The sequence below is a fragment of the Coccidioides immitis genome (assembly GCF_000149335.2).
Source record: "Coccidioides immitis RS genomic scaffold supercont3.1, whole genome shotgun sequence".
Classification (NCBI taxonomy): Eukaryota; Fungi; Ascomycota; class Eurotiomycetes; order Onygenales; family Onygenaceae; genus Coccidioides; species Coccidioides immitis.
Window position 1 is genome coordinate 4029985 of NW_004504310.1, and position 24017 is coordinate 4054001.

The window sequence follows — 24017 nt, forward strand, 5'->3', positions numbered from 1 at the left end:
GTGATACATATTGATCAATGCTTTGATAGCGGGCGATATGTACTTTGTATGGTGTAATAACCAGTTGAACCTATTATGTCCGTGCGAGGATGAAGATTCTAGGATGTGATCACCAGATAAGCCATCCATGCATGCGAGTTGGGAGTGGGTGATGCAGTGACAGCGGTGCCACTGTACATGCATAACTTACTTAACAACCAGTTATCATGCTCCCAGCCAGCACGACAGGTGATTGGTAAGCCAAATCATACATACTCTCAGCATTATGACTCCTGCATTCTTTGCATTGTTTTGGATGGATTCATCATTTGGCAAGGTGTCCAAGCCATTGCCCATGTGCAGGATCTTGATTGGCAGCCTGTGATCTTAACAATAACTTCCATGACGTTCGCTGACCCTGATTGTTGGCAACCAAACCCAACTGGGAAGACTTGCCATCAAAAACCTGACATCCTGTGCTCCTCTGATGCCGCAGCCTACTTTGTTCAACAACTAAATTAACAAAAACTCTTTGGTCACCTATAAACTCAAGGCTATGTGCATTTAGCCGGGTGGTCAATTTTATCTGCTCGGTAAAAAGGATGAACTCTCCTTGGTTACCCGCTTTAATCGCCTTCAAAAGATGCTTATTCCAGCAGAGTTATGGGCTTTCATGGATGTGTGCCAATCGCGGACTAGTGGCACGTGTTTGCGGGATTCGGGGAGGCAATCGCCTTATTGAGGACAAGCATCATGCAAAATAGCCGTGCCGTGGCAGCAAAGTGAGCCTGCAAATAATGTGACTCGCTGGATCCCCGTTTTTGATTGAAGGTGGCGTTTTCCCTGCCCGAATCCGTGTTCAAATTTGTTTCGCATGACCACTTGTCATCCGATTCGATATCGAAGATACTATGCGGTGCTGCCAGGTGCCTCCCCGGCCTCACTTACCGTGCTTTTGGGCATAATGTTTTGGGGGGCACTATCGATGGAAGGGATACACAGTGCTTCCTGTGAAGCTTGCAGATCAGTGTTTATGTTCGTGATCTGCGCCCATCTGCTGGGAGCATTCCAGGTTTCCAGGTTGTCTGAGTCGTCAGATCTCTGGCCAGCATGCTCCGTATTGAGTCTTGCTCTGCGATTCGTCCGAAAAAGAAAATATTGAGACCTACTACTCCTCCTATGAAATTCCCGCAAGTCATGCTTCCTTGCCGGCCTCCCAGTCCCATGGACGCCCACGCCCCAATACCACACATGCAGTAGTGGATTATATAAATGACGATTTGCCCGCCAAACATGCGCTTTGCTCAGTCCGTAGCACCTAGAGCTCTCTCCAGACTTCGAACCTGAAGACAGCCGTCTACTATGCAGCTAGCGGTATATTTTCTCGCGGCCGCAGCTGCCATTGGCTCTTCTACGTTTGCTTTTCCCTGGTTTAGAGACCCATGTGCGGCTGGCTTTGCAAGTTTACCGCATGGAAACAGACAAAACAGAAAGGAAGATGCGAGCCCGGAAATCTGCCAGTATGATAAAGAAGACAACACCAAGGCGCCTTTGAAAAATATTTTTAGCGCATTGGACGGCAATGAGATCGCAGCAGTGACGAGTTTCCTTCACAAGCAGAGGGAACTCAACCTGACCGCTGCAGTAAAGGCAACAAGGTGCGTGGTCCTTTCCCCTGGGACATGGCGCCGTGCTAACACAGCGGGCGCAGTTGGGACAATACTATTGACCTTGTTGAACTCTTGCAGCCAAACAAGTCGGACGCTTTGCCCTACTTGAATGGCGATGGCCCAGCTCCAGATCGGTACGCTCGGGTGGGAATCCAGTTCAAAGCTACGGAGGAACCATACATCCAGGACTACATGGTCGGACCTCTCCCGGTCTCACATCGAACAAAGCTGCAGCCACTGAATTATCTATACAACAAAGGGGTTGGTAAGCAGCGCATATATCACGCTGATATAAATGAGGAAGTCGCGTTTTATGCGAAGATTGGCGCCAGCGTTGCGGATATCACACTCGATCTCTGGAATGGCGTAAGTATATTGGCGTAATCGATGTGAAAACAGATATACTAAAATCTGAACCCAGACATTTATGGGCTTGCCGAATGACACTGTGTTCGTCAAAGGATTCGAACCACTCCAGATTGGTAACCAATCTGTTATCACTTGGCTTCAGTTCTGGAGTTACCCAATTGGCACCATTGATGACCGTGCTTCAGTGCTCCCCCTGGGCCTACATACAAAGATAAACATAGCCGGAAGAGACCCGTCCAAATGGTCTGTCCTTGGATGGTATTATAATGGTAATTTCTATAAAACCACTGAGGCATTTCGTAAGGCCTATTTCAGCCCCGGATTTCAGAAGCGGGGTGCAAACGTTGATGGTCTTTGGGCTCAGTTGATGAGAGATGGGGAACCGCGACCCCGGGATACGCTGGTTGCTCCCGTACAAGTCCAGCCCCAAGGCAGACGTTTTGGTGTTGACGTGAAGGAGAAGTATATTGAATGGAGTAATGCGCTCCCCGTCACATCACCTCCGTCATATTTGGAGTACTGACGATTTGCATAGTGGGATTTTCGTTGTATATCGGATTTACTAGAGATACCGGGATAAGGCTTTTCGACGTTAGATATAATGGCGAGCGGATTGTTTACGAGCTGGGATTGGAAGAGGCACTTTCACATTATGCTTCGGATGAACCTATGCAATCAGGCGTCGCTTTTCTTGATTCATTGGAAGGATTTGGTCGGGTTTCGTATGAGCTTGTCCAAGGTTACGACTGTCCATCCGATGCCACATTTTTGAACACCTCGTACTTCACGAACGAAGAGACACGCACCCATGCAAACAGTATTTGTTTGTTCGAGATGGATTCGGGCCACCCACTCCAGCGTTACGCGTCTTCAAACACTGTCAGTGTCACTAAAAGTTTGGTTTTCACTATCCGAAGCATCAGCGCGGTTGGGAATTATGACTTCATATTTGACTATGAATTTTTCCTTGATGGCTCGATACATGTTACTGTCCGGCTTTCAGGATACATACAGGCTTCTTACTGGGCACATAGCGGCGACTATGGCTTCAGAATCCGGGATAATCTTTCCGGCTCCATGCATGACCATGTGATCAGCTATAAACTGGATATGGATGTTAATGGTACTGCCAATAGCTTGCTGAAGACAACCGTTGTCCCAACGAGGGAGAGGTAAGCTTTTTATCAGAGGCGCTTCGAAGGACAAAGTGACTAACAATATCCTAAGGTACCCTTGGTCTGATGGCGAACTGGTAAATACAATGAAGTTAGAAAAGTCTTTCATCGATAATGAGAGACTCTCGAAGCTCAACTGGGCGCCAAATTCGGCAACGACTTATACAGTCGTCAACAAGGATGCTAAAAATATATACGGAGAATACAGAGGCTATCGCGTTTCTCCCGGTAAGTTTTGCGGGTGTGGATAACCGTTTTTATGGAGTGATTTGGCACTGACGCTTGCAAAACCAATACAGTTACGAGCAGCACGACCTATCTGACAGTGCAAAACTCGGAGAGCTTGAAGAGGAGTGGTGGTTGGGCAACTCACAACCTTTATGCCTTGAAACGAAAGGATACGGAGCCCCATAGCACATCTTCATATAACAATCTTGATGTTGGAGATCCGGTTATCGACTTCAATAAATTTTTTGACGGAGAGTCGTTAGACCAGGAAGATTTGGTCCTGTATGGCTAGGCCCCTTGACAGGCATAACTTGGAGATCCTGAGCTGATACTTTCTCATTGACAGATATTTCAACCTGGGGATGCATCACATCCCGGATACAAGTGACCTGCCGAACACGGTGACAACGGCAAGTGCGCCATCATCTTGAATGGAATGCATGTACTAATATTTTTCGTCGCTCTTAGACTGCTGTTTCGTCAATGGGCATCATTCCGCAAAACTTTCACCTAGAGAACCCGTCTCGAGCGACTCGCCAACAAATCCGTTTGACGTTTGAGGAGGGCAAAGCATCGCAGGCTGAGATATTTGGAAGTAGCCATGCCACGTGTACTTTTGACATGGTGAGTTCTTCTCGGGTTCATTTTTCCTCCCGTTTTTCATCCTCCACTTGTGGCCTTCTTTGTCGTCGAAATTGATCTTTGTTTGCGGCTTGCTAACCATGTGGTGTAGAAAAATGTGAAGCCTAACCTAGCGGGCTACAAGGGTGACATTGTGGTCCCGAAGTTCCCATTTCTGTCGACCAACGTGTCTTTCGCACCAACGCGACTTGGTTCGCAAACGCGACCTGGTTCGTAAGATGTAGGTGGCAGCTATGTAAGTGTACATAATTTCCGATTTTCAGGGAAGTGTACTCCGTAACGCGTCTGCATATGCAGCAATTATTATCTGAATAATGTACGGAGTACTATGGGATAAAGTTAACATGCTTTCACTACTCTGATATCCGGATTCTGCCGCTGCGATGTCTCCGATAGCTACTCAATGAAACCTTTGTTTTGGAGCTGTCCTTCATCTGTGTATGCTTTTTTGATGAAACATAGTGTTGTAATTCACTGACAATGTTGAGCATGCAGATGCGGCGGTTCTGATGCCTCGCCTTCGATGCTTTGGGTGAAGCAAAGAAGTCAAAAGCGGAGCAAAAGCTAAACCTCCGAATCAATGAATTGAAATCGCAGAAACTCACCGCCAGTTTACGGAGTATACGGAGTACTTGCACCTAATTGACGAGGCGACAAGGATTCGTCCATCTGCACCCGGACGCAGATCCGGCGGTGAAGCCGTTCGAGGTTCAAAAGGTGAGAGTCGAAAATAAAACAGCTCCGTTTCAGAAATGCTGTGCGACAGCATGAGGAGAGCAAAGCACAGACACCTTTTTTAAAAAATAAAATAAAATAAAATAAAATAAAAAAAGAAAAAATATCCCGCCCAACTTTGGGTCGGAAGGAGATTTTTGGGATGCCCAACACCATTTGCCTGTGGAGCCTTCCGATCGTTTCCTGAGATTTGCGCTATTTCGACGATCAAGTCTGGCCTTGAAAATCTTTCTGGGGATGCGCCAGACAAACATTGAGACCGAGTTGAGGACAATCATCTCTTCATCAACAGGGAGGAAGCTGCGTGAATAGCGGAATCCCAGGAGCTTCCGATGTTATCGGGGACGGGGAATCAGCTGGCATGAGAGTAGCAAGCAAGATCCATACATATGAACGATTGGAAGGACACGGGGTTCTCCGGGGAAGCTATCGTTAAGCCCTCGAGGAGCCCAAGCAATTTGAAATTCTCGCTGGTGTTAGTGTTGAAGATCGTGAGATAGTCTGAGGAGAAAAATGGTGATTGAGGGATTGCGCGCGTCATCATTAAATAATATTCTGCAAATAATGGTCTAATTTACCTGCATGGAAGAGGGCTTCGTATCGGCTTATTTCGAATCGTAATATCCTCATGAACAGTGACGTGAAACAGTCGGCCGTGCTATTTGCCGGGTTGCTGGGCGGTATTAACCATGGGAATCAATGCAGATTGAGTTCAGTACCCCTTATTCCCAGCTTGAATTGCTCTTTTCCCTGTGGCCGGAGTCTGCGAAGCCAAGTCTGTCTGAGGCGGAGAACCTTAGCTTCTGCACAGCCTTTCAACGACATCATTGGTTCTCCGTTCCTAGTGGGATCCAGCTGTGGTGATCGGCTGGGTTGATCCTGGTCGGGCCTGACCAACCTTAGAGGATGATACTGCACACCTCTTCTCACGGTCGGGGGGTGGGAGTCCATGCTTGCTTGCTTGCCCCCCGGCACGAACGTTGGGGCGCGTATCGTCATAAATAATGAGCCTTTTTTGAAGGTAAAAACACATGGTATGCTAATCTTAACGCTGGAGAAATATGATTACGGCCCGCAAGGTGGTTGAATGAATGCGCTAAAGAAATGCATCGATCGCGGCTAACAAACCTTCTTTTGGGATGATTTCTTCCCGAATTTTGCTCGCTCGTCGTGCATGTCACATCCCCTTTTCCTTTCCTCTCGATCTGTTCAAAAAGGGTGATTTTGCCGGTTTGGCATACTCCGTATGTGCTCTTATCATTGAAACGCGCCTCGCTGCCCCGCGGCAATCGAACTGTGCTCGAATTGAACCCACCTGCATATCCGGTACGAAGCATCACAACAACTCACGGCTCAGAACGCCGCTCGGTTTCAGCGGTAACTGGAGCCACGAGGGGGGGCGCGTGGTTGGAGCTGCATAGGGAGTGGATGCCGATCTTTTTGGGTTTCCCACGCGGCTTCATTCGTTCCCTGGGCCGTTGTCCAAAGCCTTTCTCTCCCTTGCATAACACCGTTGTTTTCAACTGGCGGGAGAAATTGCTCTGTGCTACGGACTACTCCGTCAGGAGTCCTCGTTTCCACGAATTGAGACCGCAGTCTTGGAGGTAATTTTTAATGTTCTAGATGTTGATCGGCACCAGACGCCCCGGATGCCTACTGCTGCCCTGTTCTCGAAAAAGTATGCGAAGTACCGTTTTGATTGATGAAAGATGCCTACCATGTTGCCCATCCCAGAGCGAGTTTCGAGCATCTCAGCTTCCTCCGGCGAATTAAGCAGTCATCTGAGTAGACGGAATACATCGTCCAGAGTAAACTTGCTTTCCGAGACGCCCAATCACGACTCTCAATTGCGGAGTGAAGCGTTTCTGGCGAGGATTAACAAAAGGAATCTACAAGAGTCACATTTACCTCAACCTGAAGAAGGAGAATATTATCGAGACGGAAATGGTGATGGAATAAATGCTGCAGACTCAATAAAAGGAGGATATCTGACGGAGCGTGAACTGAGCCAACGGGCGTCATCTCCCCTGCTGGGTCAGACATACAAGCGCAACCATCATGCGGGATTATCTTCCTTTCATGCAATCCCCAAACCTCTGCGCCCATCCGAGTCATCCTCGACGCTTCGGTCCATCTATGACCACCCCAGCTCACTGCCGTCGTACAAAACTTCAGTGAGTTCCCATAGCGATGTGAGTCTTAGGAATAATTTCCAGACTGTTACGCAACCAGCCCCTGATATGATGACGGGTCATGACATAAATGCTGGCCCAAAAGAGCGTCGAAAATCGTTAAAGCCCAAACGTCGACCACCCATGATCGATCTATCGAAACTATTCCCTAGGCCACGGGATACCGCCGTGTCGCTTCTTTCCCCCCACCGGTTGACGACTTCGCCCTCTCCTGTCTCTCTCCATTCCGATGCGTCTGCTACTAAGCCCTCAAAGATCGATCGAATTTACAACGGCAATAAACTTACCAAAAGACCAAGGGCGAAAGACGCCGCAGAAATGCGCCTGAGGCTGCGGAAGGAAAAATTACAACGTGAAGAACAGGAACAGGAACAGGAACAGGGATACTATGGCGAAAGACAACGATTGTACCAAGACCAGCGGCGGGAATTGCAACCCGAGATAACACTTGCTCCCACATTGTCTCAGCGGCGGAAATACGATGGCTGGCGGGATCCCACTAAATATCGACATCGAACGGGCCCGGACTGGTTTGACGGTCCAGAGGGGCAAGTAAGCGATGATGATGAGGATTCTGTTATTGGAGAGCAAGAAGCGCAGAACACGGTGCCTGCCATGTTGGCTGCTCTCCAGGAAGTCAGTCGTCCTAGACATAGCAGTTTCAGCTCTGGTGGTCCATCTCTGTACAGATCCAACCTATCTAGAAGTTCAAGCCGAATTATGCCGGCCTCTTCAAATAGCTCGACTATTAAACGAGCGCCAAGTTCTCAGGATCTGAGCTCAGGGCACGTCTACCATCCAACTCCGATGCTCGACGGAAATCCGACGGGATCGCAGCCTGGTCGCAACGCTATTTCTGCCAACAGTGGGCCCACAAAGTCGCAGAATGGTGGTGCGGTCATGAGAAGACCAAGCAAGCTATCTTTAAACTCTAAAAACCTCAATGAGTCTAGTATGCTCTGTCTTTCATCGTCCGAAGATGACGAGGACGAGGACGATGATCGTGAAGATGCCACCTCAAGTTACGTCAATCGAACTGTGCTACGAGACAGCATTGCCACTCTTGATGAAGGTGCTGAAATCTGTACTGCGCAAGCTATCGAAACTCGAAGCCATTTCTCTATTAAGAGAGTACCAACAGGTCATTCTGTTAGAACACGGACGACCCGATCCACGGCTCCGACTAGCCAAAATAATTCCGCTGCCTCCAGCGTCATATCATCGAATCGGAGTCGGAGTGGCTCAGTAAGCTGGTCCAGCCAAATCCCAAGTATTTCGGAGCCAGCAACTTCGCCGTCGTTGCATCCATCCACAGCACAGAGTCTGGACTCTCGCCGTCCTGGTTCGAAATCTCAATCAAATAAACAAAACGCACCCCCAAGCAATCGGAGGAGTCGGTTTATGGCTGTTACTCGACAGGAAGAATATCTACTTGAGCTTATCCGGCGAAACAAAGGTAGTATTCCAACCAATCTCTTCACGGAAGCGGAGTTGAGCGGCCCTGAGCCAGAGGGAAAGGTTCACCATGCACATCGGCCGACTTCTGCATACAACTCCGACGTTTCTTTTTTGAAACTCAGCCCAGGGATTCCACCTCGTGGAAAGCCACGATTCCATGCCGATACGAGCACGCTCTCAGATGGAGGCTCGCTGGCGGTGTCTGATCCTGGTGATGCGCTAACGGAGCACTCCCGAGCCTCCCCTCGAACCAGCCTAGTCCATTCCGATACATTTCCCTCCCCGTCTACCGGGTTAGGGTCACCCCTTACGCCAACTTTGCCCACTATTCGACGCCTCCCGTCACGTAAATCTCATCGCTCACAATTTCCGACAGCAATCCAGGAGGAACGACGCCATTCTAGGACCCGTACGGATAGCAGCAGCGCCATAGTGTTTGACGGTGATGAGAACGGCGGGAACGATACAGAACAAAGTGTAGATCTACCTATCTGGGCTCTTGGCTGGAGTAACAATGAGCCTTCTAATGTCGCAGTGGTCCACTGATTCCATTTTGTCGTCGATAGGGATGGTATTTGCTGGCAATGCGTCCCTACTTCCGCCACACATTGCCCTTAGTTGAATTATAACATTACAACTTTCCATTCTCCTGTTAAATAGCTACATACATATTCATTACTCCATTTCTGAATTCGAGAACAGCTTATAGCTATCCCATTAGCATAACTTAATGGTTATTGTTCGCAATTTTTCCCTCTGCCCAGATCAAATGACTTGTGAATAATTTAGTTGAAATTCCTTGCATGTTTCGATTTGGGATTTTTTCTCCTTTTTTTGAACCCATGATACTTGGACATTATGTTGGAAGTGTTTCAGCATTGTTTACTAGGATTTGCATGAATAGCATAGACTGTACTCTGTAAGAGCGATTGTTTCTACAGAGTAGATTGAATCATCATCACATTGTGATTTTGACGGGAGTGTGAGATCCCTCAGCCAACAACCCCTGAAGGGGAATGTCTCCCCCGATTGTGATCGAGCGAGCCACAGGTCCCAACATTCCTCCGTATCCCGGGATGCAGGGAACATTCGCCGATCACCCAGAACTAGTAAAGCTGCCTGACAAACAAGCATTTTTCACAGGCCAAGCAAGGGGCTGGAAAGCTCGTGAATGCTGTCAAATTGCTTGATGACCTATTCATAGCACTTAGCTTGAAGAGGTTAAAGCTCAGAACTCTCTGCCTGGGCCCAGCGAAAAAGAAAATATCCTCCCAGCTGAACCAACACAGGAGCAAAGAAGAGATTTTTTTTTGTTATTGAAATCGTGTGACATTTTAGGATTTCTTGTTTTTGTCTTGCTTTTTTGATCATTTTGTGTTTCTTCAGCTTTCCTGCCTTTGCCTTGTGTCCTTGTTTCTGAATTTTGAGGTTCATTTCTCCCAACAAGGGGATTCGTCAAGCCCCGATTTTGCGGGGGGCTGAGGACTATTGGTGTCTGGTACGGAGTACAACTGCTGTACAACAACCTTAAATGAAGCACAGCTGATGGAAGCACCTGTAGGGCCTATATTTTGGGTCATCATCAGATATCACGCACACCAGGGAAATACCAGTTTGTAGTAGGACAGTGGGGGGGTTGTGTGCCTGAGCCCATCGTGAGCTGTTCACCATGGGCAGGGATGTACAGAAGCAGTCTTCGTGGATGGGGGTACGGGGAAGATATGTCTTTCTGGTTCTGGTATGAGAAAGCTGCCTCGCTCCCAGTGGTTGATGAATTTGCTAATTAAGCTTGAAATGCTTTGCAGTTGACGATTCAATGTTCTTCTTCGATTTTGGTAAGAGAAACCTTCCATATCCTATTTACGATGGTATCACGACTGCAGCGCCCAATGGCTTTGCAAAGCACGGGTATCGAAAAGGACGTGCACATTGCTGACATGGAAAATTGGGGAATGATCTAGTTGCTTCATTATTCTAGAGTTATGCCCGTTGTGGGCGACCAGAGATATATTACTTCTACCGCGGTTTTCCTGAACGAGGTTATCAAGCTCGCGATATGTCTGACGATCGCTCTATACGAAGTATCTAAATCCGCTCCTCCTTCTATGCCTGCGACCTCCTTGTTCGGATCGTTGGCTGCCGCAATCTTTACCGGTGATAGTTGGAAGCTTGCTGTTCCCGCGGCGCTCTACACGATCTCGAATTCCTTGCAGTACATCGCTTTGTCGAACGTGGAGGCCGTGCAGTTTCAGGTTACATACCAGCTCAAGCTCATCGCCACCGCTGTATTCGGGGCGATGGTCATGCGAAAGTCTCTGCCGTATGCGAAGTGGATGATATTGTTGCTTCTGGTTGCGGGCGTCGCGTTGGTACAGATCCCTCCGGTAGACCCGCATGAACTCGATCGTCGGACACATGTATACCTTCCCAGACGGCTCTCGGATTTGCAGCAATTTGGAGTCGCTGCAGGCCCGGTCTTGCGAAAGCGATCTGCTACCTATGAAGGTATCCAGGACGATATGATTCAAGGACATCCGGTGTTTAATGCTAGGACGGGTCTCCTCACGACCCTGGGTGCATGCTTTGCTTCCGGGCTCGCAGGGCTATCCTTTGAGAAGGTCCTGAGGGATAGCACTCAGTCTACTTCCGTTTGGATTCGAAACGTACAGTTAGCCATATATTCGATTTTCCCGGCTTTGTTTATTGGCGTTATATTTCTTGACGGTGAACGAGTTGCTAAGCGAGGATTTTTCCACGGATATAACTGGACTGTATGGAGTGTCATCGCTGCTCAAGCGGTTGGTGGTATTGCGGCCTCATTCTGCATCAGCTATTCCGAATTGGGTTTGCTGCAAGCCGCCAGTGCAATGAGCATTGTTCTTAGCTCGCTGGCGAGCCCCTTTTTCTTCGACATTCAAGTTTCTGCCTACGTAAGTTCCATGGTTCTCTTCTATTGAAATTTACGCCCGATCTTATACTTCGCTGCAGTTCATTCTTGGGACATTGATTGTTCTAGTCGCATGTTTCGTTTACATACCCAGTCCGCTCAATGCCAAATCGGATCTACGCCCGCGTCTTCCTCCGATCCGAATTGAAAAGGCGAAATCATCCCCTGACACCGATGGGTCGGGACAGGAGCTGGCTGTTCCGCCAAACGACTTTTCTATCAAATTGCCGACCACACCCCTGATTTCAGAGGCGTCGGCTCTTACTACTTCACGTCCTGGTTCACCTTCTCCTGCGAGGCACCATGCTAGAGCCCATTCTTCTCGTGGTTATTTCGGAAGACAGCACCATGAAAACTAATCTTTCGAGGGATGTCACTGGCTAGAGATCAGATAACAACATCATGCGCTCATGCCACATGCACCTGTGTTTGAAAAACAAACTGCAGCACAACTAATTGACTGGACAGATTCTTTTTTATTTCAGTGGAACAGGAAGCGGGAGTCTTGGTTTCCGCGATGAATTCTCCTGCGATCTTCGGACGAATATAAAAAAGGTGTACAATTTTTATGACAGACGCGGGGATTTCTTTTCCCTTTTCTTCCTCCCTTTTTCTATCTTTATTTTCTGCATCAAACTCTCGGGGACCATCGGTTTGGATCCTTGTTTTATTTTCTTTTTATTGTCTTAAGAGGTTCTTTCGGGGCATTTATGTAGGAAGATGGTTGGTGGTCTTTCGAAACGGGTATTTAAACGCAGAATTGATTTCCATGAGCAGGTAAAATTGCTTTCCGATATATCTAATATCAGACGAAGAATATTACTCTTGTTGCAGTTCGTCATGTGTTTTTATCTTTTTCTTTATTTCTCTTTTCATTCGCTACTTTTGGCCGAAAAGGGGGGAGTTGCCTGATCGGGAATGCTAGCTGCCCGATATCACGTGTGGGCGGGTTTTTTTACGCCGTCCTCGACAACGTTTCCTGTCTGCTGCGGAATAGACGACGCCCTTCCAACAGCACAGGCCCCGGAATCTCTTCAGCCTCGCCCTGGTGGGGTACTCTGCTGAAAAGGGTGCTACTACAACGTTGTAGCTCTGCTACGCGATTGTGGTGCAATCTCCGGGATACCGAAGCCGTGAACCGGCTCTACCTGCAGGGATAGCCCGTAAACTCGCTGAGGTCGTCATGGATGACGGGGCTGGCAAGAATGCGCGACAACTTCTCAACACCTTCAGGTATCCTTCCGCCAACCGGTCTAAAATATCCTATGGTAGCCAGACAAGATCCAGTTCACAAATGATGCCATCTTCTCGGCCGTCATGGCCGTCGCGGATGGAAGGGCTGGTCGACTCCGACCGTGGCGTGGCTCAATTGCCATCGGAGGACAATGATTTACCCCTTGACGCTTTTGGTAGGTTATGCAGTTAAGAGGTTCATCTGTTTATGGCTAATCGAGCTTGAAAAGACCGGGAATTGCTTGCCGAATTAGAACATGAGCAACAGATACCTCCTCACACTGGGAAGCAAGTTTGTACCCTTGGAGCGCGGGCTTATACACCGGGGCCGAAGCCTTCTAAACTCTTTTGCAATTGTAAGAATTCCGTTTGCCGGTAGACCCCATTTAATGCTATTCACTAATTATTACATCATGTAGCAGCCAAAACTCCTAGTGGTCCATCTCGCGCAATAGCTTCTAGCCCTCCGGAGTTGGAGCCTCTTGACAGCCCTCTCAAAAGCGTTAAAGGTGGGAATAGACCAGCGTCCATTGCTCGAGCTAACCATCAGGAGAATATTACCTTTCATTGGCCATTGCCCATGACACTCTCCTCTCCCCGTACTCCATGTCCCTCTGGCACCGTGGCTCCCAACAACGAGCCTTGTGAGATACAGCTGAAGCATGCACCGCCAATTATACAAGGAATTCAACTAGTACCTACCCACGAGTTACCTGACCGGCTCCGGTCCATTTTTCCATTTTCTGTTTTCAACGCTATCCAGTCCAAGTGTTTCCGCCCGATTTATCTCAAAGACGACAATTTCGCCATTTCGGCGCCCACCGGAAGCGGAAAGACTGTGGTTATGGAACTGGCAATTTGCAGACTCATATCGAAGATTAAGGATAACAGGTTTAAGGTAGTGTATCAAGCACCTACCAAATCTCTCTGCTCTGAGCGATTTCGTGACTGGTGTGCGAAATTTGCCGCTTTTGATCTCCAATGCGCTGAGCTCACAGGAGATACGGAGCAGTCTCAGCTCCGAAACGTTCAAAATGCGAGTATCATTATCACCACCCCAGAAAAGTGGGACAGTATGACGAGAAAATGGAAGGACCATATGCGGTTAATGCAACTCATCAAGTTATTTCTGATCGACGAGGTTCACATACTAAAGGAGACTCGTGGCGCGACTTTGGAAGTCGTAGTATCGAGAATGAAATCAGCGAACTCGAGTGTTAGATTTATCGCTTTGAGTGCTACAGTGCCTAACTCCGAGGATATTGCAACATGGCTAGGGAGAGATCCTACTAATCAACATTTACCGGCTCACCACGAACGATTTGGGGAGGAGTTTCGTCCTGTCAAGCTCCAGAAGTTCGTTTACGGATATCAGTCTAATGGGAACGATTTTGTGTTTGAAAAAGTCTGTGATTCAAAGTAAGTCGTTCAATCAAGAGTATTCCAACAAAATATTATAGTTTTCTAGATTTACTTTAAAACAAGCCTGAACGAGGTAACTAGATGCTGATCCTTTGTAGGCTTCCTGAAGTTATCTCGAAACACTCACGAAGAAAACCTATAATGATTTTCTGTTGTACTCGTCATTCTGCGATTTCAACCTCAAAGAATTTGGCAAAATTGTGGACGGCGACAAATGCTCCTGGTCGCCTGTGGAATAGCCCAAAGAAGCCAATTATAGTCCAGAATCAAGACTTGAAAGGTAAATTAGCTCTTGTAGCATCATGTAAGCGGTTTGTTAACGAAGTCAATAGCAACTCTCTCAACAGGGGTGGCTTTTCACCATGCTGGTTTAGATACCAGTGACAGACACGCTGTCGAAATGGCATACCTCCAGGGGCATATAAGTGTAATTTGTTGCACTTCTACCCTAGCTGTTGGAATTAATCTTCCTTGTCATTTAGTGATTATAAAAAACACTGTTTCATGGCAGGACCATCATCGCAGAGAATATACAGATCTAGAGATGATGCAAATGCTCGGTCGAGCAGGGCGCCCTCAATTTGATAATAGCGCCACCGCTGTGATCTTGACCAAAAAGGAGAGGGTAGACCATTATCAGAAACTGGTGACAGGATCGGAACCGTTAGAAAGTTGCCTACATTTCAATTTGATAGACCATTTGAACGCCGAAGTTGGCCTGGGCACCGTGACAGATATCGAATCCGCCACTATGTGGCTCGCCGGAACTTTCTTTTTCACTCGCCTGCAAAAGAATCCAACATACTATAATTTGAAAGAAGGATGCGATAGGGCAGACGAAGAGGAGATGATGAGACAAATATGCGAAAAGGACATCAAGCTTCTGCAAGAATGCTCGCTCATCACGGAACGAGTTCCATTGAAATCTACCGAGTTCGGCGATGTGATGGCTCGTTATTATGTAAAATTTGAGACGATGAAAGCCTTTATAGCGCTACCGCCAAAAGCTAAGATGTCAGAGATTGTAAGTGGTCCATATAAATGAGCGTTCCGGACTGACACGTAGTAGCTATCTGCCATCGCCCAAGCAGATGAATTTCGGGAAATCAGGCTCAAAGCCGGCGAAAAGTCCTTATACAAAGAAATAAACAAGTCCGATGGGATAAAATTCCCAATAAAGGTCGATATCGGACTCACCTCTCAGAAAATTTCCCTGCTTATACAGTCAGAACTGGGTAGTGTTGAGGTTCCAGCCGCGGAGCAGTACCAGAAACATCGATTCACGTTTCAACAAGACAAGAGCCTGGTATTTGCCCATGTTAGTCGGCTGATTAGATGCATTATTGATTGTCAGATATCCCGTGGAGATTCGATAAGCGCCAGGCACGCTCTTGAGCTTGGTCGAAGCCTTGGAGCAAAGGTTTGGGATACTTCACCGCTGCAGATGAAACAGATAGATCAAATTGGTGTTGCTGCTGTGAGGAGACTCGCATTAGCCGGCATTAATAGCATAGAGGCTTTGGAGGCCGCTGACGCCCATCGAATTGATGCCATCCTAAGTAAGAACCCTCCGTTTGGTATGAAGCTTCTAGGGCGGCTCGAAGTTTTCCCTAAGCCTAGGGTCTCTCTAAAGATGATTGGAAAGGTAAGAGCCAGCAATAGGTCTTGACGGCTTGCGCATGTTTGCTAAAATTTTCACTGTAGGAAACAAACCCCGGAAAATGGCCTATAGTCACATTCAAGGCAGATATCGGTTTTATAAATGAGAGAATTCCAAGCTCATTTAACAAGAAGCCAGTTTATGTCTGTTTCCTAGCGGAGACATCTGACGGTAGAATCATCGATTTTCGGCGGATAAGGTATGAGAAATATCAACGTTATCCGATTCTCAGGAACTGACCAAGTGTAGCGCCAGCAGGCTACACAGCGGTCAAGATATTATGCTGAAGGCGGAGCTCACTCATTCATACCAGCACATCACATGCTATGTGATGTGCGATGAGATAGGTAAGCGTATAGAACTTATGGCGAATGTACTGCTTGTTCTAATTCTGGCTGGGCAGCTGGGACGTTGCGGCAGGCAGAATTAAAGCCAAATTTCCCAGAATCTTACTTTTCAGGAGCCAAAGTTTCACGCGCCGTTACTACTCCTTGGCCTGAAAAAAGTGTGGCCCGAAGTGCCATTGGAAACGCCACACTCACCGGCAAACGTCCCGATGAGTTCTCTAATGATGGTCTCGATGATAACGACTTAATTGCTGCCGGTAAGCCCGTTGAAGAAATCCATTCATGTTTCAGAATTCTTATTGGTGAACAGTGGACAGCTTGAATGTACGGAATAAGAAGGACGTATGGGCCAAGCAGTCGAATGATTCTACGAATGTTTTGAAGAATGTGAGCCAGCTAAATGCTCAAGACAAATCCGAGGCTCCTATTAAGCTTAGTAACGGAAAATGGGCCTGCAGCCACCGGTGTAAAGACAAGACTGCGTATAAAATTTCTTTTGATATACTTATGAAATAAAAACTGATAGTTATACAGGTGTAAACATTTGTGTTGTCGAGAAGGCATCGATCGGCCGCCAAAGGTGTCCCAGAAGTCTGGAGGCGAAGAACCGATAGGAAGCGTCGAAAAGGCCCATGGAGAGCCTGCGAATATCCAGGTACCAAGAAAGACATCAAGCTCGAATTTTAGTCAGATATCCGTACCAAATAACAACAGATATAATCACAGTGATACTGATGTCATTGACCTCACGGGCCCGAGTAACGTCGTGAAGTCCGCGCTGCGATATAAATACGTGAAGAAGAGGAATGAAAAGGAATTCGACTTTCAGAAGCCGTCTATAGCAGTAGAACAGCATGCATCCAAGTCAAATACGGTCAAAACGGATAATGTAAAGAATCTTAGTGGCACCTCCTTTCTCGGTTCCGGTTGGGAGGATGGGTTAGACGGTGATGCTAACAGCTCTAGCGACTTTGGAAGCGTTGACATAGACGACCTGTTCCCTCTGTACAATGAGGTCAATTCTGAACAGAATACAGATGACCCCAAGTCCACCGTATGTCGCAGTCCGGTAAACAATTTCGACTATGACGATTACTTCGACGTAGATGTTGACAATACTTTTGAAGCACATCAGTCACCTGAAAATGAGGTTACAGAATATGACCAATATATCTTGTCTCCAGACAAGCCCATCCCGGAGGTCTTTAGTGCAGTTGAGGAAAGCCCTTCAAACTCAATATTTTCAAAATTCGAAAGCACGGTCTCACAACAAGCTTCACCTTTGAAATCCACGCTGAATCCAACCATCTTTTCTCCTACTGGCGTTGACTCCCTGCTCAACCCGAGCGTCAGTAGTGATTCTCTGTTCTTCCATACTCCTAGCCTCTCCGGGACAAAAAGGAGCCGTGACGATGGAGATAAAGGAGAGAAAGAGCTTATAGAATCCGATTCAAAGCGAGTACGGGTGGACGCAAGCGGCAATTCAAACACGGGCGAAGCTCTCGATGGATGGGAAGAGGTTGATTTAGAGTTGCTTGAAGAATTCAAGGATATTGTGGATTTCGTTTGATTTGAAATTGCCATGTCTCCCCTTTACCTTTGCCCAAGTCCGGAAACATTGCTATGATTGCAGAATAAGGTGTGTATCTATGGGATTCAACAGATGCAAGGAGAGATATGAACTTAAATATATAACGCATTAGCTCTAATTTACATCAACAAGCAACACCCCCTTCCAGCGGAATATAATCAAAACTGGCATTTCCCCTTAGCATCATTTGACTTGGAGAGATCCGCTGCAAAACACAGCATAAAGGGGGGGAGGAACAGAACAATCATGACCACGTGAGTACGCATGCTAAATTGCCCGGCAACAAAGACAGAAAATGTGTAGTTAAATGTTCAGTTATATACAACATACAACACACAAGAGTTGCACCGCAACTGAGTCTCCCTGCTTTTCTGTCTCAGTAATCAGCGTCACGAACAGGCAGGTATTTCAGAACTCCATTCCGGAAAAAAAAAATATCTTTCTGTTATCCAGTCAAACCTATATGTGTCAGCACCTGGGCAGACATTGAAAGCTTGAGGCTTTATCGCATTTAATCAGACTCAATATTTGGGAATCGTCTCACTGTGGGTGACTGATGGGATCCTGGACTAATTGAACATATCAAGGACAAGCTGCACCATCAAAAAGTACATCTCAGGTTAGTGATACTTTTCTTTAATCAGCTTCTATAATCCTGCCCTGCGCAAACTAGAGTTGGATCTTTTCAAATGGGCACTTTAGAAAACGAATGCTGATACTTCTAGATTCAAGCCATCAACATTGAGAAAATCCAAATTCAAAATGGTTAAGCTGAGCTATGCAGGAGTAAGTGGCCAGAATAAACAAGGGATATTTGTTGCTCAAGACATCCCTAACATATTTTGCACATAGCGCAAGGTTCAGGGGCTGAAATTGGGCCAGGCCGTTGCAAGAGATTTGGTGAGTTCTCTTTAAAGTACGTAGAATGGGTTCCAAGCAGTAGTTAATTTATCGATAGAGAAAGCGAATCCCGCCGGGCAGTGGTGCCCGGGCTGCAGCAAGGGATCCTACCATCGAATTGGACCTAACCGGAAAACTTCTGACCGACGACGGTCTTAAAGAAATCATTGACGCTCTTGTTAGCTGCATTAAGTTCCAGGATGAGAACTATCCAAATGGGGTTATTAAGCTAACAGAACTATCCCTTAAGGGGAATGCTCTCACAACGACAGCCATTGCAAGATTGGCTAAAGTTGTGGAACTAAGCAAGTCCAGTTTGGTGAAGCTCGATATCTCTGATAATGGGATTAGCATTATCAGCAAGACACAAAGAAGCAACTGGCGGATTTTTTTGAAATCGTTCGAGGAATGCTACATGCTAAAGAGCATCGATTTCAGCGGAAACAAATTGGGCAGCGCGGGTTTTGATGGTATATCCGAGGTCTTCCTCAAAAGCGAACTGTATTTCATTGTGCCGAGTCCAGCTAGAATCCCTGATGAGAATGGGAAGTTGCACAGCGTCGGGGGTAAGTTGAAGTCGATATCATTGAATACGAACGGGAACGATACTCTGCGCTTGCCAGCAGCAGGCGAAGCAAACTGTCGACATGGAGGTATGTCGCATTATATTCGCACTATGTCTTTGAAGACCCGCTAACCTCCGGAGTAAAAGCCGCGGAACCAAAAAATGACGAATTATACGCAAGTACGAGAGGCCTTCGATCGGTGCCATATTTGAACTTCGCGGGGTCTGGAAATACCACTGCATGTGCTTTTCACCTGTGGGGAATGGCTATGGTTCATCTTGGACCTGAAGAGCTGCTTGAGCTTTTGCCGACAGGCAGATCCATGGTACCCCCAGGGGCTGTCCAACATGGTAGTGGTATAGTGTACGTGCCGAATGAATTTGGGCCACTCGGGCGCAGCTTACTAGCCACGGGAGAGCAATTTGTTCGAGAACTCTCTAGAGTGGATGACGATATTGATTCTATGACCCTTGGAGAAGACTTGGATAGAGACGAGGTCGTCAAGGCTCGGCACACCTGCAAAAGAACTCAAGAGGAAATGGAACGTATCAAATATCGGGCAATTCTCGATGTCCTCACAACGGAGGGCGTACAAAGTGTGGAGCTGTGGAATGTTGCGTTCAAAACGATGATCGTCGCCCGGGCTCTCCTTCTAGACGACGGAGATAAACAGGGGTTGACCAAGGAAAGTAATGTAACGGACAAGATGGATAAACCGGGCCATAACGATGACTCCCGTGGCAGTCCCGAACAAGCTCTAGGCCGTTGTTACCCTCAATCAGACTCACCATGGACCGACTTTGCACAGGAATTTTCTTCCCTGCCTACATCCCCCCGGAAACGAAACGATGGGCCGGTCAAGAATGGGATAACGTCCCAGTCAACTTCCAAAAAAGATAACCGCGGATTCAAGGCGGGATCGGGGCATTTGAGGTCGCGAGCCTGCCCTTGTGCGGAGATGTTGAAAATGTCGCCACAAGCCATTTCGAGACCGGCGCCTGGAGCAGTATTTAAGCAGGTCGGTCGTTTCGGATTGCCAATGCGTCTATGGACAAGAATAATCGTGGAGGCAATGGACGAAAATGAAGTCTTAAACCCCCAGCAACAAATGCGTATCATTAGGTACGCGTGTGATTGGAATTCGGTCACACAAGAGCTTAAGATCAAGGGAGGAACGGAGGCCGAGCAAATCCGAAAGATCCTTAACTCGATGGATTGTCTTAGTTATTCGAAATTTGATTAAATCCTGGAAAAATAAAATGATATTAAAGGGCGGTGCTTATGAGTTCTTAAGGGTGTAAGTAGTTTAGCACAAGGCTTGAGCTTTAAACACAGACAGAAAATGTAAGAGCTCTTAGGGTGCTCTATGACGCTGACAGCATACTCTTGCGCCACTCTGACTGACGGTGTCGCATTTTGCTTTGTGCCTTGTTCCGTGCCTTGAGGTGGACTCCCGAGCAGGTTTGCTCTCCGGCTGAGCTGAAGTTGAGTTTTCCGCTTTTGGAATCTCTGTTTACCACGTGACTACTTATATTCTTATCTGATCATCTTATCTTATCTCAATCTGCCGCCGCAGGCCGCCGGCGCGCCGTCCACGAACGATGCCTTTTACTGACGACTTTACACATTCTGCTGCGTTGCGCCTCCGTGATATTTTCAGCATGTTTAAAAATAGAAGTGAGGACCCTGGAAAAACCGTACCACGACGGTTGGCGCTGCATGAGGATAACGCCTCCCCTTCGACATTCAACGATGGGCTCCCTCTGCCAAAACTGTTCGTCTTCGACCTCGACTATACATTATGGCCATTCTGGGTTGATACGCATGTCACCCCTCCAGTGAAGGCACGAGACAACAACTCGCGCTGTGTAGACAGGTAATTCTCTCCTCAACGCTTCGGGTCGAGCTAACATTTTTTATGTCACAGATGGGGTGAATCTTTTGCTTTTTATCCGGCTGTTTCAGGGATTATTCACTCTCTACGATCCCGTTCCATACCCATCGGAGTGGCCTCACGAACGCATGCCCCCGACCTGGCCCGTGACATGCTCAAAGCTCTCCATATCATCCCATCGTTCTCCGACAACCCTGCGACCGTCCACACTCGCTCCATCCGCGCTCTGGATTATTTTGACTTCCTTCAGATTTTTCCAGGCTCAAAGACTCAACACTTCACGCGGATTCAGCAGGCTAGTGGGTTGAAATATGAAGATATGCTTTTTTTCGATGATGAGGCCCGGAACAGCAATGTTCAAACAGAATTGGGTGTGACGTTTTGTTTGGTTAGAGATGGCATGACCAAAGAGGAAGTTGATAGAGGTGTCTGGGAATGGAGACGAAGAGCTGGTATAACTCCCGGAAACCAGACAGATGGCATGCAGCCGCAGAACTAGACTGAGATTGCGATTTCGGCTTCCTTTTCACCCTTAAAAATGAGGGATGGATTGGAGTATGTTCTTAGATAATGACAGGATACCCCACGATAGATGAATTTTATTCGCATTTGTATGGCTTCAGAGGATGCATCAGCAGTATTCGGACATCAATTCTACGTTTGATTACCGAATGGCTTGAATTTAACTATGGTGTCCGGAGTAACAACGTGTCTCGTCGCCGGCACCTGAAAGCAAACAGTGCAAAACCACGCCGCCAATCTAGTTAACTATTTAGCTCCCCTGTTCAATCAAGTTTGAGGGCCGAACCTTAATAGTCTCGAGCTTGATGCATATCATTATTCAGGGCAGCGTCAAACTTTGAGTTGCGAATTACATCGAACTGATCGAGATCATGTCCGCCAGCCAAAGGCCAACTCTGCGTCCCTCTTCCACGTCTGCTGCAAGAACGGGGACGTCAGCAACGCCGTCGATCCCCAGGCCTCCGCTGTCTGTTCACCCAAATGCTACGATCTCAGAAACGGTTTACTTTCAAGGCAAACACCCGATTAGTATTGGTGCCGGAACTGTTATCCATCCCCGAGCAAGGCTGCTGTCTTTTGAGGGTCCAATAAGTGTTGGAGAGGGGTGCATAATTGGCGAGAAATCAGTCGTTGGGAATCCTCAAGCTCCCCAATCTGCATCGGAACACAGTTCAGGGTCTGCCACATCTCCAACACCAGCAGTTACAATTATCGAGAACTCGGTTCTTATAGCACCTCTCTCTACCGTGTCTTCAGGTTCACATATACACTCCGCTGCCACGATTGACGCGTCTGCTTTTCTGGGAAGGCATGTGCGAATTGGGAGACACGCAAAGGTGTGCTCGCTTTGCCAGATACCGGATAATGGGGTTGTAGAAGACTGGATTGTAGCTTGGGGAGGAGGAGCAGGAGGGATGGGGTTACAAAGGCGCAAAAGAGCGAATGGAAGAGGGAATGAGAACAATACGCCAGGCTTAAACGGTCGATCTGTCGAAACTGCAAGGCTGGTTGTGCTGAGCAAAGAGAGGGAGACTCTGTCCAAACTAATTGGAGTTGGAGCCGCTGCTGCATCAAGGAGAAGATGAAGCGTTGAATCGCATCTGGTGATGCGCATCCCGTGCTCATTGGAACTACGCAATGCGCTCTCGTTTAATGATACCCTAGACCAAGCTTTTTAGCACGTTATAATATCCTACATCGTCCAGCAATCCAAATCAACGCTGGTCTCGTGCTATTCGTCGCTATGTTATCTTATGTGGCATGTTTTAATTCAGAAAGGATGGTGTCGGCCTCGAGCTAGAGTCGGTTCAACGCCTCGAGGGACCAACGAAAATGTCAATGGTGAAACCCACATGAGGCACTTGGATGCTATCCCCTCTTTAGTAGTGAGTTCTCGTACGTAGAACATAGCCAGAGAATTTTTAGTTCTCGTGGTTGGCTTAAGTTCTACTTGAGATATCGCTCCCATCGTTGGTGAAAAGACAGTGCTTGGAGTCCGTTGTGCATTGAAGAAGCCTTTAGTCTGTTATACCAAATGCCAGAACGGAAGTCAAGACGCTAATTACTTTCATATTTGCCAAAATTATATGTTCCTTCTGCTATCTCCCTTATGTCAGAAATGACATACACCTATTCAACAAGACCGACTCATATACAACGCAATCTCGCCTTTAGATGACGTACCCTCGTACAATGTCAAGTCAAGCCCACAGAACCTAAACCCCATCTTCCGGTATGCCTCTATCGCGGGAGCGTTGAGATTCGACACTTCCAACCAGGCATGTTTTGCACCATGGATTTCCCGACCCCACGTTAAAGCCATATCCATCAACTTCTTCCCCACTCCCATTCGGCGATACTCTGGCTCCACGGTGATATTCATGATGACCAATCGACTATTCCACGATCGATATAGCATGTCAATGGTGCCACAGATCTGACATTCATCCGCGGTGGCCACGATAGCATGTGATTTGGATGGGTCTGATTCTGTAGTCCGACGGGAGCCATAGTTGCTCTCACTATCGCTATCGCTATCTGGGTAGTGTTTATTGATCAGAGTTTCAGTTGTTTGACGGCGAATGTTGAACCCAAGCCCTTCGGCGGCCAATCCAACCTCGTAGATCTCCGTGGTCGTAAATGAGTCGTCTAGGGAATCAATAGCGTCTCTTTCCTCGGCTTTGATTTCACGGTAGCTCACGATAGGACCGGTAGGTTCGATAGGATTTTCAGATGCCGCCATTGCAATGACAGATATCTCCAATAGAACGTATGTTCTTGTTGGAATCACAGGAAGACCTTGGTTACCCGCACATGGCAATATCGTACTCTTCTCCCGTTATAATTCATCTAATCCAGCCGGGTCACCATATATAACTAACGAAGTGACAAGGATTGTGAACGTGTCTTTAACGGCTTTCTGATGAGGCCTGGAGAGTTTATGCTACCCAGGCCACGACTTGGAATTGCAAATGCGATTGTGGCGAC

The 24017-nt window shown here is 47.4% G+C and overlaps 8 protein-coding genes across 8 annotated transcripts; 7 read left to right on the top strand and 1 right to left on the bottom strand.

Annotated features, from left to right (window-relative positions):
• The first annotated feature begins 1329 nt into the window (after positions 1-1329).
• CIMG_01680 (copper amine oxidase) lies at positions 1330-4375 on the top strand. Its single transcript, XM_001247908.2, has 9 exons — positions 1330-1637; positions 1691-2015; positions 2071-2494; positions 2554-3190; positions 3246-3421; positions 3493-3703; positions 3768-3831; positions 3890-4045; positions 4155-4375. Exons 1-9 carry the CDS (start codon positions 1342-1344, stop codon positions 4278-4280), a joined length of 2415 nt encoding a protein of 804 aa, XP_001247909.2. The 5' UTR covers positions 1330-1341; the 3' UTR covers positions 4281-4375.
• Positions 4376-5743: 1368 nt separating this feature from the next.
• CIMG_01678 (uncharacterized protein) lies at positions 5744-9389 on the top strand. The gene has a single exon (XM_001247906.2). It carries the CDS (start codon positions 6508-6510, stop codon positions 8992-8994), a length of 2487 nt encoding a protein of 828 aa, XP_001247907.1. The 5' UTR covers positions 5744-6507; the 3' UTR covers positions 8995-9389.
• Positions 9390-9788: 399 nt separating this feature from the next.
• On the top strand, positions 9789-12236 carry CIMG_01677 (UDP-galactose transporter). Its single transcript, XM_001247905.2, has 5 exons — positions 9789-9946; positions 10010-10186; positions 10254-10283; positions 10410-11378; positions 11437-12236. The coding sequence occupies exons 2-5, from the start codon at positions 10118-10120 to the stop codon at positions 11752-11754; spliced, it is 1386 nt and encodes a 461-aa protein (XP_001247906.2). The 5' UTR covers positions 9789-9946; positions 10010-10117; the 3' UTR covers positions 11755-12236.
• Positions 12237-12578: 342 nt separating this feature from the next.
• On the top strand, positions 12579-17766 carry CIMG_01676 (DEAD/DEAH box DNA helicase; the record flags this gene model as incomplete). Its single annotated transcript, XM_001247904.2, has 11 exons — positions 12579-12804; positions 12859-12984; positions 13048-14047; positions 14149-14330; positions 14383-15074; positions 15120-15695; positions 15755-15909; positions 15960-16057; positions 16114-16314; positions 16368-16539; positions 16592-17766. The coding sequence occupies 11 exons, from the start codon at positions 12579-12581 to the stop codon at positions 17625-17627; spliced, it is 4464 nt and encodes a 1487-aa protein (XP_001247905.2). The 3' UTR covers positions 17628-17766.
• Positions 17767-18410: 644 nt separating this feature from the next.
• On the top strand, positions 18411-20548 carry CIMG_01675 (uncharacterized protein; the record flags this gene model as incomplete). The annotated part of the gene is made up of 4 exons (XM_001247903.2): positions 18411-18434; positions 18501-18548; positions 18607-19201; positions 19237-20548. 4 exons carry the CDS (start codon positions 18411-18413, stop codon positions 20355-20357), a joined length of 1788 nt encoding a protein of 595 aa, XP_001247904.2. The 3' UTR covers positions 20358-20548.
• Positions 20549-20715: 167 nt separating this feature from the next.
• CIMG_01674 (magnesium-dependent phosphatase-1) lies at positions 20716-21626 on the top strand (the record flags this gene model as incomplete). The annotated part of the gene is made up of 2 exons (XM_001247902.2): positions 20716-20990; positions 21042-21626. 2 exons carry the CDS (start codon positions 20716-20718, stop codon positions 21505-21507), a joined length of 741 nt encoding a protein of 246 aa, XP_001247903.1. The 3' UTR covers positions 21508-21626.
• Positions 21627-21901: 275 nt separating this feature from the next.
• Positions 21902-22508, top strand: CIMG_10797 (transferase hexapeptide domain-containing protein; the record flags this gene model as incomplete). The annotated part of the gene is made up of 2 exons (XM_012358902.1): positions 21902-22366; positions 22422-22508. The coding sequence occupies 2 exons, from the start codon at positions 21902-21904 to the stop codon at positions 22506-22508; spliced, it is 552 nt and encodes a 183-aa protein (XP_012214325.1).
• A 604-nt stretch (positions 22509-23112) lies between these two features.
• Positions 23113-23991, bottom strand: CIMG_01673 (nourseothricin acetyltransferase). Its single transcript, XM_001247901.2, has one exon. The coding sequence runs from the start codon at positions 23770-23772 to the stop codon at positions 23164-23166; it is 609 nt and encodes a 202-aa protein (XP_001247902.2). The 5' UTR covers positions 23773-23991; the 3' UTR covers positions 23113-23163.
• Positions 23992-24017: the final 26 nt, after the last annotated feature.